Source organism: Apaloderma vittatum, unplaced genomic scaffold (genome assembly GCF_000703405.1).
Source record: "Apaloderma vittatum isolate BGI_N311 unplaced genomic scaffold, ASM70340v1 scaffold11701, whole genome shotgun sequence".
NCBI lineage: Eukaryota > Metazoa > Chordata > Aves > Trogoniformes > Trogonidae > Apaloderma > Apaloderma vittatum.
Window position 1 is genome coordinate 49,476 of NW_009700830.1, and position 13,509 is coordinate 62,984.

Here is a 13,509-nt window from a genome sequence, read left to right on the forward strand (position 1 = left end):
TCCTGCTGATAAAGAACACTCAGTTATTTGTGCAACCTGGGAAAGCACCAACAGTGCACGTGCCCACTGGCAAGGAGTTAGGCTGTCCCTATGGGAATTAAGAGTTAGGAATTTGACTGTTTTCAGGCCAAGGAAGAAACGGAGTTAAGTCTCCTCTATCCTGGGATTTGTCCTAACCTCTTCCTGCAGTGGTGCAAAGCTAATCCTCATTTAGTGTATCTTCTGTTTGAAAGAACCGAGCAAATCTGACTGAAGATGTTTGGTATAACTGAACCACGTTTTTTTTTTCAACATTCCTAACAGTGATGAAATTTCACCTGGTGTTACAGCATACTACCACCTGCATAACTGACAGGTAAGGTATTTTTTTCTGGTACAAATGTTAGCTTGTTCTTGCACGTACTTGATCAAAGTTGCAGCTTGAAACTTGGCAAAATCATATTTGCATTTCTGTCAGCACTGCATGATTCTCATAGCTGTAGAAGACCAGAGACTAATCGGTCTCCTGCAACATCAGCAAAACTACCAGCCATGTTCTGATTCTGGATTTCTTTGTTGTTGGTGATGAATGATGTGCTGCATGAAACAGGAGTACATCTGGATTATTAGATATCATGCTGAGTGCATAGTGCTGACACTTGGGAAAATCTTGACTTGTAAGCTAAACACTTTTCATGTGGAAGTCAACAGTGGATAATAAATAGAGCACCAGCATGTAAATCACTCATGTTCATTACTGCTCCTTATATAGTGTTATAAGACAATAACAGTACTTTAAGGCACGGGCCTCTCAACAGCAGCTTTCATCCCAATGTGCTCAGTTGATGTTGTAAATGAGACCAAACACTGCTATCAAAGTATGGGGTTACAGTACAATTGTCTAAATAAGAATATGCTATAGGACATGGTTTAGGAGAAGGAATTGTTAAAATAGCATGTATGAGCAAGCCAATGCTTTGAGATTCTTATTGGATGCTGTCCTTCTTTCATTATGTGGTGATCTCTTGCACAGAGGAGAGTTGCATTCTTATGTATGAGAAAGTGAATAAGAAGCCTTTCCCATTATAGTAACCAATTTAATGTAGATATGCTATATATAGGATGAAAATGTCTCCTTTTTAATTTTGTGTTAACTACAAGAGGAAAAGACAGGACAAAATCTGTGAGTGTGAACCCAGCACTCCAGCATATTATTCTCACAATGTTAGTTGTTCTATAAATGGCAAAGCAGTAGGAATTGTGGAAAATACTCTTTAGATAATCACTGCTTTCACTGAGGAGAAAGCTCAGACTTGAATTTGCAGGAGTCAATCTGAGCAGGGGTTTTCCTGGATGTGGAAGAATACAGTCAGAAGTGATTGAAGGTGGGAACTGAGGGAACACTGAGGGAACTTTTATTGAGCAGTCCTAAAGCTGTTTCCTAGTTCGTTACCAATGGCATTCTAATTATTGTAACAATTAGAGAAGTGCCAGCTTAGAAGTTTTTTAGTGTTTGGGGGATTTGGAAATCAAGATTTTGCTTTGGTCTTATACAGAATATCAGATAAATGTATAAATGACTTTTGTTGTCAGCAGATAACTTTGACACTAGTAGTGATCATTGTTTCTGAAGCATTTATCATGCAGTTAACTCGAAAGCCTGATTGGTATTTTGCAGCAGCTCTCGAAATAATTTGTCTTACTACCATAGCAAGTACAAACTGTAACACTTGTGATTCATCTGCAAAACGTACCGCTTGCCAGTTGTTTTACTCAAAGTGCTTTGGCAGCATGATCTGTCAGAAAGAAAGGTCAACAGCAGAATTAAAAAAACCCAGGGATTACGCTGCAGTCATCCACAGAGGGTAATTTGCTCCAGAGGCTCCATGGCTTTTTGCTTATCTTTGCATGTTCTCTGTTGGAAGGACTAACAGCCGTTGTGAAAGTTCCCTCGCTGACGACAGACGAGGGTGAAACACGGTTTGCTGGGCTGGCAGGACAGCTATGGAGGGCTCCACGGTCAAGGTGAGAGCAGCATCATTGCCTACAGACACAACAGCCATCAGGCAGTCCTTAGCACACCCTGCTCTTGATTTGAGGGTGATCGAACATGATTTACAGTGATTTCAACATCAAAATACTATTTAGATTTTTATTTCTACTTTAATTTCATAGACACTGCCCAGATCCAGTGAATTTATTGATTCTAGCTGAGAATGAACTGATATTTAGTTCCTTTGAAATTTTTCAAATTCTGATAATTCTGGACCTCAAATTTTGTATACGCCAGCAATAACTACCAAAAACTTTGTTAAGTTCCTAACAAGTACTTGTCAATTCATATGTCAGGAGATTTGGAAAAATAGATTTAATGCTCAGAATTAAATACCACATTTTACTTCAACCACAGTAAAAACTGAAACCTTTACTTTAACAGTTTGATTACTTTACTCCTTAATTTGTGTTAAAAGTAGAGTGTATGAAAGTGTATGCGTGCAATGAGTAGAGCAACTTGCAAACTGATAAAGCAAAATCCAGTCTGCAGAAGCTTCCATGAAAAGAAAAAGTTTTACATCCCTACCGGCCTCTGATAGAGGTGGTCAGAAGTGAAAAATGCTCCTCAGTCACAAAGTGAACCCTCTGCAGCGGCATCCCCTCCTACTTCCTAGTTAAAGCTCCAGTTTACTATTCCAAACCAGCACTTGCCACAAAAGCTCACTCTGCAAAGTACGATAGCAGCTCAACCACAGAGACACCTTTTGTTCCACAACTCAGAATACAGGTCTTGTTCATGAGTGAAATTTATTTTAAATAACACTCAGTTTTCTTACCTGCTGACTGCTCTGTTGATTAACATCCTCTCTGAAGTGCAGTTTTCTTTCCAGGTCCTTTACAAGCGCTGCTTTGTTTTCCCGAATAGAATCATCTGTTACTAATGGCAGTGGCTTCAGATTTTTCTTTGTTAAACCCTGGGCAGGCCTATTAAAAGAAAATTCTGATACTAACATGCAGCAAAGAGTATATATTTTTTTTGTCACTCACATGATATGTTATGCTTCAGTTGTCTGGAGGAACCTGTTTTTTATTTATTTATGTAGAAGCCAAAGCACAGTATGGGATTGGATTTTTTTTTTTGGTACTATTTTAATGGTGCATCCCACTCCTGTGCCAGTAGGAATTAAGGACACACATCTTACAGGGCACAAGCATTATAATATTGTAATAAACATCTAAGTTCCATTTATATTTATCCAGTAATAGTGATGTCACTGTGAATGCTAAAAAAAGCATCCGAAGGCATTACTGTAGGTATAAAATCTGTACGTTTTACTGTATCACGCGATAAAAGTTAGTGTAATTTCTCATTGATCTTTATCTCACTTCTCCATTGATCATTTACTCTTTCCATGAACTTTTACTTGTTTCATTTCTCTTATCCTTTTAGGACACCTGACATCAACAGTTCTTTTCATTTTTATTTGATAGACGTAGTCTGTTTTATATTGTTAAGGTTTGAAAATAGTAAACTTCTTAAATAAGGCTGTTGGGAGACTGTGAGAGTGCACTGCTGAAGCGCAGCAGCCGCACACTACTAGAGAATGTGCAATGTGCTAGTAGTTTACCAGGAGTTGGAATCTCAGGAACAGAGGGTCTAGGTAAAAGGTGTAACTGATGAGTGCTGTGCAGGGTATCTTCCCTTTATTGTTCTGCAGGCATGGTGATCTTTCACTGCTTTTGAAACCAGAGTTATTATAATTGAACACACCAAACAAAGGAAGCTGAAACTTCAGTAGGGATTCACAGATTAGCACAGGTGCTGTTCAGGTTCCTTCCTGACCTTCTGTGCCCTCACTTTGATTCTCTCCCATGTAGAATCTCAGCATGATGAGCTCTAGTTATGTGGGGATTCAGCTCTGGGCTGGAACCCAGCAAAAGTGAAATGAAGAAAATGGAATTTAAGTACTGCACCTGGTAAGGATTTATTTGGTGATGCGCGTGCTGCAGTTAGAAAGAGTAAAGCACTTTTCAAGGGTTAAGTGTTAAGGGCCATGATGTGGCCTGAGTGCAGGAGTTTCTTGGTACACAGAGTCACACTGAGTGGTGGATGTTATGTATGCAGGGGCAGTTTCTTCTGTTAAAATTACAGATTGGTTCATGCAGTATCAGCAGGAGGGTCAGGAGATTGTGACTCAGTGCTGGCCATCACTGCCTTGAAAGTGTGCCTTTGGTAACGGGGAAATATTCCTTACTCGGTGCAGAACTTGCATTTCTTCGGAGAAAAGTTGTATCAATCAACTGGCGCTAGCTGTGCTAACACAGGGTTCACATAGTACACAGAAGAGATATTAATTTCCAACTCTGTCACTAAAGAAGGAACTTTGAACACCAGAACCTTTCCAGTACATCATCATCCTTACTCGTTTGAGTGGTGGTAGCCTTTTAGCCACAGAAATCATGCTGGCTGTCAGTTAAAATATTTACATCCAAACCAATAACTCTCCTGAGATTTTCTGGGGCACCTTAGAACTAGAAAGTACTGCAACCAGAAAAATACCCCTACAAAAGTTATTTCTTAGATTTATCTGGACTAAGAAATAACTTGAGGTTACATCTTGAGGTATCTTTTAAAACTTTACTTATTGCTTACAATAAGTAAGAATGTTTTTATAGCTCATATAGGCAAATGGTCTTGGAGTGACTTACCCTGCAAGTTCTTGAAATCTCTCTTCTCCCACTAGTGCAGTCTTATGACTATAAATATTGGTTTATAAACTCACATTTCTCTATCTTGAAGTATCTTACTAGGGATTCTACTCTCCCTTCCTTTTGTAACTGACTGTAAAGTTTAAATGAAATGACCAGAATGGATGAAAAACTTGCTTTTCAGATGTACAAGTGACTCACATGTCAATAAACTCCCCACCAAACCCTTGAACCCAAATACATCTTAGTTTCCTCCATGAGTATTTCTTGTCCCTGCTCCCACATGTGCAGTTTATGCTACTTACGTGGCTGGTGTACTTCTGGGCAGCCCCATGGCATTGGTTGATGGTGCGGTAGGAAATGAAGGAAGAACAGCGCTAAGAAATGCTACTGGGTTCTGGATCCGGCCGGTTGGGGAGACAGGAGCAGGAGTCACGCTCTGTGGCTGGAACTGTTTTGCATTAGACGTGGGAAGTGTTAGCGGAGGCACCGTGGATTCTTTAGGGCTCAGTAGAGACTGTTCGCTTTTGCTTGGAAACCCTCCTGCAGACCTTGCTTGGGCTGGCGGAGGATTTCCTGTGAAATTTTCCTTGTTATTTGCTCTTTGAGTTCCTTGAGGGATGTTGCTGAGCGTTGTAACTGGGGAGCCAGGAGAGGAGGTGGCAGGCAGTGTGGTTTGTGGGGGTAGGAACTGCTTAGGTCGGGTGTAGCCGAACGTCTGCGAGGCAGAGGCTTTGCTTTGTTTGTACGTGGTTGAGGTGGACTGTTGGTGGAGCGAAGTAGCAGAATTCAGTAAAGCTGAGCTGAATGACAACTCTCTCATAGCTGCCTGGTGCACCTGCTGCTGCTCAAGCAAGACCTGGTTGTGGAGCTGTTTTAACTGTGTCTGATCGCTGCGTGGAAAACAAAAAGGAGCAAAATTAGTCATGGGCATTGAACATGCTGGCTGACTACATTTCCATAGGTGAATCGGGAGAGAAAAACTCTGTATCCTGTAAGAGGTAGGAGAAACTGCCACCTGACATATTCTCTAACACCCTGAGAAGAGCAGAGTATTAGTTTTTTACTGAAATAAACTTCTCCTTCCTCTCCCCTTCTTTTGCCAGAGGCCCAAGAATCTGAAAATCATTTGACTGAAGATGATTCTTACGTTTTAACACATTAAATATAAATCTTACTTGGAGATATTTAAAGGGTAGCATCATCAAATTCTGCTCTTTGTCACCTTAATACCTCTCTGGTTTTGTAACTAAGAATAGGATTTGGTTGTCAGATTTGAAATGAGCGTTTGTAAGCCAGATCGCAGTTATTTAGCTCCTACTACAGTGGGTTCTGAAACCAGCATTTGGGCTAATAAAACTTTGTAATAATCCACCAAAAGAGATATTATCAGTGTAGTTTAGGGGGTGTTGACATTTGCTGGCAGGCAGGAGTGCACAGTTGAGAGAGGACTTGCATTTCATGTGGTTGTTGTTTCCTAAATGCTGTCTGCTGTAAATGTCTTCAGGGCTTTTTGACTTTTCAGTGAAGGACAAGTATTTTGCCTTGTCAAGTGGTTATTTAGTTATTATGTGTATGGAAGTACAGCATACAGAAAACAGGCTAACTTCTCCCCTGGCAAGTAAGTAGGGCTGTGAATGTGGGCTTAACAAGTCTGAAAAACACTGCTCCAGGTCCTTCCTCTGCTATGTGGTATGTAAGTTCTGCCTTCTCACTTGTGATGTTTATGCTATGAAATTACATCCCTGCTTAACAGTACCAACGAATTACGTTATGAAGTCCTTCCCGAGCCTTTAGTTAAAGCTTCTACCTGTTTCAGAAATGAAACGAAGGACTCTGTTTGCTTGTAGTTGAGTCAAAAATGCTGAAAAGATTTTTCTTCATAAACGGCAGTGTGAATTCCATACACTGTCCTGAAAGAAAGCTACACTACTTCTTAGAACTTCCCCTTGAGCCCACAGTGCACTGATCATGCAGGTGGCTTTTAGTTCGAGTGGTTTCATGTTATCAAACATTTCCAAATATTTTATTGGTTTTAGGAGGAGATTATGTTTGTGGGACATAAAAATAATGAGGTGTGGCCTTTGAGATTACAGTAGCTAGCCCATGCTATGTCTGGGTTTGGCAAAACAGTGTATTCAGAATTGAGTGGGATGTATTTGAAGAACCTACTTTTATCTTGCCTCTGTAAAAGCATTGTTGTTCACCTCTTGTTTGCCGCAGAAAGCATTGCGGAACTAAATAAAATTTCAAAGTACGAACATTTTCCTTTTAAAATCAGTGCACACTTTTCCCAAGAGGGAGATATAGAAAAAAGAATCGAGTTCTGTCGAACACATTTTCTAAGAGTATGGTTAATTAGGCCAGCACCATGCGATACTGGCTGGCTTCTTGTTGTGTGTTTGAGTTTTTTGCTCTAAAGCAACAGTGTCCTGCTCTGTGAATACTAAGTAATATCAGTGATGCTCCCAGGAGTTAAAATCTCATTTACTTACAGCTTTGGTTTAGCCAGGACGGGGGGTGGTTCCTTGGATGGTGATGTTGGCTCAGGTATTTTCATTGGCTGTCCGTTTATCCTCTCCTGGAAATGGTTGGGTCTGACCTGGTTTGTCGAACCAGGTCCATCCTCTGATGATGATTCGCTTCCTTTGTCATCTTCGGGCAGCTTGAAGTGCACACGGAGACCTATCTTGGAACTCGATCTGGGCTCGTTGTGGTTCACGAGAACACCTTCGAGTTTAGGTTTGGGGGCTTGATGTACTCCCTGATGGGAAGGAGTACTTGGGGAAGGTTGATGTTCAGCAGCAATTAAGTTGATTGAGCTTGTTGTGTGAAGGGTAGCGGTGTTACTGCTGTCTTCAGATGCTGCAATGGCAAATACCAAACTTTTGGTGATGTGTAAATACCGTAAAAATTGTAGTGAGATTAATTAAAAAATTATAATTACAGTTGGAAAAGCTCATTCTGACATCCTTCCAGCTGTTGGGCTGAGTTGTTTGACCTGACTTGTTTAACAACAAATTCCCTTAACAAAGGAATATTGTAAAGATGGGGGGAAAAGAGATACAGTTCTAGTTCGGAAGGTCCAGCACTGGTCTTCAGCCACAGGCCCCATGAATTCCACTTTGAAATACAAACTTTCTTTGCAGAGAATTCTCTAACTTTTTAGTCACAAAGAATACTGCCAGAACTCAAGCCGGACTGGAGCCAACAGTGCACTACGCTTTTATGTCCTGTCCTGTGCTCACCTAACTGCTCAGTGCCTTGGCAGCAGAAATCCTGCACATGGAAGGGGCAGGATCTGCTTTGAGGTTTCCTTCTTCGGGCTCTGCACCACAGGGTTACTGAAACAGCAAACTAGGTGGTCCACGGAGATCCCCAAAATGGCAGCAGCCTGCTCTGCTTGTATTTGCAAGCAAGCAAAGGAGTAAACCAAACGCTTACCTTTGACAGTGAGGCGAGCTATACTAGATACCGTGCCGTACTTATTGCTTGCCGTGCAGGTGAAACTGCCAGAATCTTCTGAAAACACTTCAGCAATAACGAGAGTACAGATCTCCTCTGCAAAGCATCGGAGCAGTACGATTACTTGAAGGGAACATGCATTGAACAAACACACAAAGCCTTGACTGCCCTCGGGGACATTTCCACCTTGCTTGGTTTGATTTCGGTTTCATTAGTATTATCAATTTTGGCAGCCTTTGTGTGCAGCAGCTGTTAGCAGCATTGTCTGCAGCAACTGGTACCCTCTGTGCCCCAGCATGCCCAATGAAACTGAAGAACAGGTGCCAGCAGGGCTTGGAAAACATTAGAAAATGGTTTCCTAATCACATGAAATACAGACTTTCTCTCTGAAGAACTTAAAATTTAATTTGGAGAAATACAGTGTACTCTATACTCGCAACTTTTGGAAATGTAGGTATTTTTCTCTCTTTGCAGATTGAAAGATTAGTCACAATTAACTGGGAGCAGTTCAAGTGGAGTAAGTGAAAAATACAGAATGCACACGTGCAGGCTGGCCTTTCCCAGAAGTACCTGTGTGGTTTTGCGGATGGAGGGGATTGTGCTATTTGTGCTCATAGAAAGTTGCCTTTTCACTTCTTTGTGAGGGCACCAAAAATGTGCTAGCAAAATTGTACCAGCAAAAATTAAATTCTGTCTTGAAAAGTAGATTTGGCATTATGGCATTAGTGTCTGTCATGTCCAGGCAGCAATACCAGCTAATAAATGCCCGTGGCGATACGGGATTTTAAATCTTTCATTTGGCTGGCTAGCTGGGATAGGGAGGGAGAAAAACATCTCAAGTGTATTGAAATGTGGGCTGAGAACATTTCTTCAACTCGTCAGTGACTGTTTTGCTGCTGTTTTACAAGAAGCTTTCCTAAACCCCTCCAGGATTGGTATTTTGTGAGTACAACTGTAGAAGACCATACCATGCTTAAACTTGATTGTTTTATGTCATCACGAGGAAGGGTCTAGTAGCAACAAAGAGATCATTTGCTAACAACTCTAGGAGAATAATAGCTTATTATAGTGCCAGGATTATAAAACTAGTTTAGGGCATTATAGTATCTAGTTTGTAGTACTTGGACCTGCCAACCGCTGCGTGCATGGAAATCCAGATTCCTTCTGAATGAGCAGCAGGTGATGAGGCAGTGACAACTGCACCCAAGTGATGACCCTCCGAAAACTGCTTCGCATTACTCAGCAGTGATGCCACTGGACACTAAAGGAACAGCATCAGTGGCTTCTGGTAGAAGTTCCATTTATTCATTCCTAGGTCTCAGCAAGAGACACTGCAGAGAGAGGCAGTCTCTTTTTACTTTTTGGAGTAAAAAACCCCATTTAATAGGGTGAGGAGAAGAGTTACAGAAGTTTATATTCTGTAAGCATTAGTACTCCTGTGGTAATTTTCTATCTTAAGAGGGACAGCTTTATGCTTTTATAGTGAAAAGCATAACGGGGAGAGTGGTTTTCTCATGGTGAAGTAATCGAAATCCATAAGGCCCCTTTGCCTACACTCTGCTCTGACCCTTGAAATTAGCAAATCCAGCCACTTTTATATGATCTGCTGATATCAGGGGTGGAACACCTGATGTGATACTCTCATATTACGCTGGTTGGGAGCAAAGGGAATGGCTGACATGGCTAAACATCTGATGCAGTGTTCCCTAACTGGTGAACTAGATAAAAATAGCCTGGCCCTACATCATCTGGTGTGCTTCTGAACCTCAAATGTGCAGAGAACCCTCATACATTAATCTTGTTAATCTTTAGCTCATAAGGTCCTCAGAAGTGGGTCAAAGCAGAATGGAAACATTATTTTCTGCAAAAGTGATAGAATTAATTCAAATTATATGTTTATGGAACAGTCTACAGTGAAATGCATATCACTAGTGGCTAGAGAACATGAGGAAAATAAGAAATTTTGTGAATTAATTTATGGAGTTTAAATAATGAGTATTTTGTGAGGTTAAATCACATTTGCATAATCAAAGAAGTATGAGCCTTTTGATGATCCTCACCTGGTTCAGCCATAGATCGTGGTTCTAAAGGGAAGAAGAGCAGAATTAATACATTGAATATACTTTCTTTTGCCGATTTTTTTTATAAGCACTAAGTATGAAGCTTAATCTTCTCAATATGACTGAATACTCCTCTTTGATCCAATTTTCTGTTTAAGAGGCAGTGGAGACAGCCAGGCCTTGTACTCAAGAGTATGTCAAATCCACTGAACAGTATGAACACTTGTGAGAACTTATGAGTAGGAAACAAATTCTGTAATAAGTATTTTTCTGCAATCTTAGTACTGCTTTACTGTATCTTGAAGACAATTTCTGAAACTGTTATGCACCTGAAATCAAGTTCTGAGTAAACACCATTTCCCTGAGATTTGATTTATTGTGCTACTTAAGGAATTTCTGTTGAGTTCTAGTAATTTTGTCATTCCACTGACTTTAGAGGAAATGGCAGATGTTTCAACTGCATTTGAAAATTCAGGTAGAAGGATATGTTTACGACCTATCGTGTATCATGTGCGCACACATGTGTGTCTAAGCACGCTAATGTGTGCCTCAGCTTACTTTTGTGCAGAAATAAGCAATCCATGTTAGCATGTTAGCATTTTTGTTGCTTGCCTATATTTTATTAGACATGTTATTTTCCCAGAAGAAACGTACTTTTCTGTAATATCCTAAAATCTGGAGAATCTTCTATCAGTGTTCCTTCTCTGTACCATTCTACCTTTGGGGAGGGAGCTCCTTTCACCCGACATTCGAAGACAACAAGCTGCCCCTCAGAAGCTGAAATATCCTGTAACATCTAATAGAGAAGAGGAATAGTCAGTAAATGTCTTGTTGATCTGGGAGTAATACTGATTTCAGTAACATTTCGTAAAGCTGCTTAAATCCTTGAATGGCTTAAGAAATGCATAATTCCTTTTGGTTTATCTTTGGTAGCTAGAAAATTTGAATTATCTCTCCATGTAATGAATTGTCCTCTTTAGTTTTCAACTATGTCATAGCAGAAATTACCTTTGTAAATACAGGAGCAGCAATTATAGGTCTTCCATCCAGTCCTTGCAAGTAGTTAGTGGGGCTTTGAGCCTGTAGATTGCAAAACATCCCATGATAACATTTGGGTGTACAGAGGTTATTTTTCCATATACAGGAGAAACACACTTTTGGAATGACACAAAAGAGATTTTGGTGGGGGAAGCCCAAAGCAAAATATTTAATGCAATGAATAAAAGTTGCTCTGTTGCAGACAACTGCTAGTGATCTTTCTGGATGGGTTACAGTCTGAGGAACAAAAATGCTGTTGTCACCTTACTGAGTTAATTGTGGCAAGGAAAGCTTCACTGCGGTGTATTATAGCATCTTTCATTAATACTTCATTAAGGCAAATCTGTGGAGGCTGCTTGGTGGTAGTCTCCTTTCAAAAATTCTTCCTTACAAAATATTTATGGGTGTTAATAAGGAAAAGTGAAGTCAAGTCATGTGTATGACAGTTACTGTAATTCTTAAAACCAAACAATTCACAGAGGTGGAATATCACCCTGTTGATCCTGCTCGGTGAAATCAAAATGACGTTATATTCCTCCTGGAAAACTTCCTTACGTAACATGATTAACAGAGTTGTTAATTTTAGTGAAATAGAAGCTGTCCCAGAATTAGTGATTCAGCATCTCGGGAAATATAGACAAATTTTATAGAAGGTGTCTTATAACCCCTACCTGGTTAACTGGTGTTGGCACAGGCTGGACAGGTACAGACACAGGCTGAACCGTGGCAGAAGGTGCTTTGGAGGTTTCTTGATGCTTGGTTGCGGTTCTAACAGCAGGAGATGCTACGTTAGAGGAGGTGTCAGCTGGCTTTGGTTTGCTGTGAAATGTTAACCAAAAAAGAAGGTTCTCTAACTGGAAGCTAGAGCTACGTGTGTGTGTGCCCCAGTCACGTGTGAATCCCAGGCTCGCTCTGGGGATTGAATTGCAATTGGTCTAAACTGCTTGGCAATCCTTGGCAAACTGCATTTTCTAAGAATGGGGCTGCTTATTTTGCCACTTGAATCTCTCACACAAGTTCAGTTACGCCAAATGTAATAAATGGCCTGAATTAACCCAGCTGTGGCTTGAAAGCTGCTATTACCAGCTCTGAGCAGTATGAGAGCGCGACGGTTGTTTCTCAGAGGACAGTGCTAGTTTCTCTTGTGGTGTTCCCTGAGCTTGTATGAAGATTTGGGTCAATAGGCAGTGAAAATACCATGAGCTGCATGGATGCAGATTCAATAATTTACTGTTGGAAAATAAGAGAGAGCTATGCTTTCTGACCAACACTGTTGCAATTTTGGCAGTGTACAGGTTGGCACCTCTCCACTTCTTCTAGATTGTTTCTCTACAGAAGTAAAAGAGTTGACCCTATTTATGGCAAAGTGGAATAATGCAGACAACGAAGAGGTTGTCTTTTTATTCAGTTTGAGGTGTGCCCTGGCTGCTCTGCGACGTACCATGGACCCCCACCCCAGGAAAGCCAGCCTTCAGACCAGAGTGAACACACACTCTACTGTGTTGTCGTGATCACTGATTTCTCTTCTGAAATTGTGAACTTTTGTTTGCACCTGCTCTCATATTAATTCCCTTTAATTACGGATGTTCAAATGCATGTGATGACAGCTGGAAGCCAAGTGAAAAAGACACTTCAATTGTATCCAGACCTGATCTTTCAGAATTCTGTCATTTGAGGACAACTCACTACAATGGCAGAGCAGCATGCTTTTATGTCCTAAGAAATACAGAATGCAATACGTCACAATTTAATGAGGTAAGCAGCTTCAAGATGCCATCAAGTGATCGGGATCATGGTCAACACTACGTTAACACCCAAGGAGAGGAATAAGAAAAAGTGTTATGTCTGAGGCATTTGGGAAAGTCTGAGCTAGAACTGTGAAATATTAGCAATTCAACCTAAAACCTGTGAGATCTTGACCTTAAGCTTGATATTAAACCCTTACATTTATCAAAGTCCATAAACCAATCCAGTTGGAAACTTTTATGACTTTTAAGTAAAATCACCTAAGACAGGATTTGCTGTCAGACTGAAATCTTCAGTCAAACACACTGCAGTGGTTTGGGTTTTCATTGTAAAAGAAAATTATGTTTGTAATGAGTATAACCCTTCTTAATAAATAATGGGGAAAAAACAGGGTACACAACTCTATCTCATTAAAATGTCATCTTTACAAAGCACTGGTTGCTTTTGGGGTTGAATTAATGCATGTGAAGGAGTTCAAAATAAAACATGGGTTATTTTAGTTTTCAACCACTCTTTC

At 40.5% G+C, this 13,509-nt stretch overlaps 1 protein-coding gene across 1 annotated transcript in view; it reads right to left on the reverse strand.

The window, feature by feature from the left end:
- Positions 1-13,509, reverse strand: part of MYPN (myopalladin) — a gene marked incomplete at its 5' end in the record, with an annotated part of 28,624 nt that overhangs the window by 12,918 nt on the left and 2,197 nt on the right. The window contains 8 exons of the mRNA XM_009878890.1: positions 2,811-2,958; positions 4,989-5,576; positions 7,179-7,548; positions 8,128-8,244; positions 10,209-10,232; positions 10,863-11,004; positions 11,217-11,288; positions 11,918-12,065. Coding sequence (XP_009877192.1) covers positions 2,811-2,958; positions 4,989-5,576; positions 7,179-7,548; positions 8,128-8,244; positions 10,209-10,232; positions 10,863-11,004; positions 11,217-11,288; positions 11,918-12,065 — 1,609 coding nt within the window. The remainder of the gene's footprint in view (positions 1-2,810; positions 2,959-4,988; positions 5,577-7,178; positions 7,549-8,127; positions 8,245-10,208; positions 10,233-10,862; positions 11,005-11,216; positions 11,289-11,917; positions 12,066-13,509) is intronic.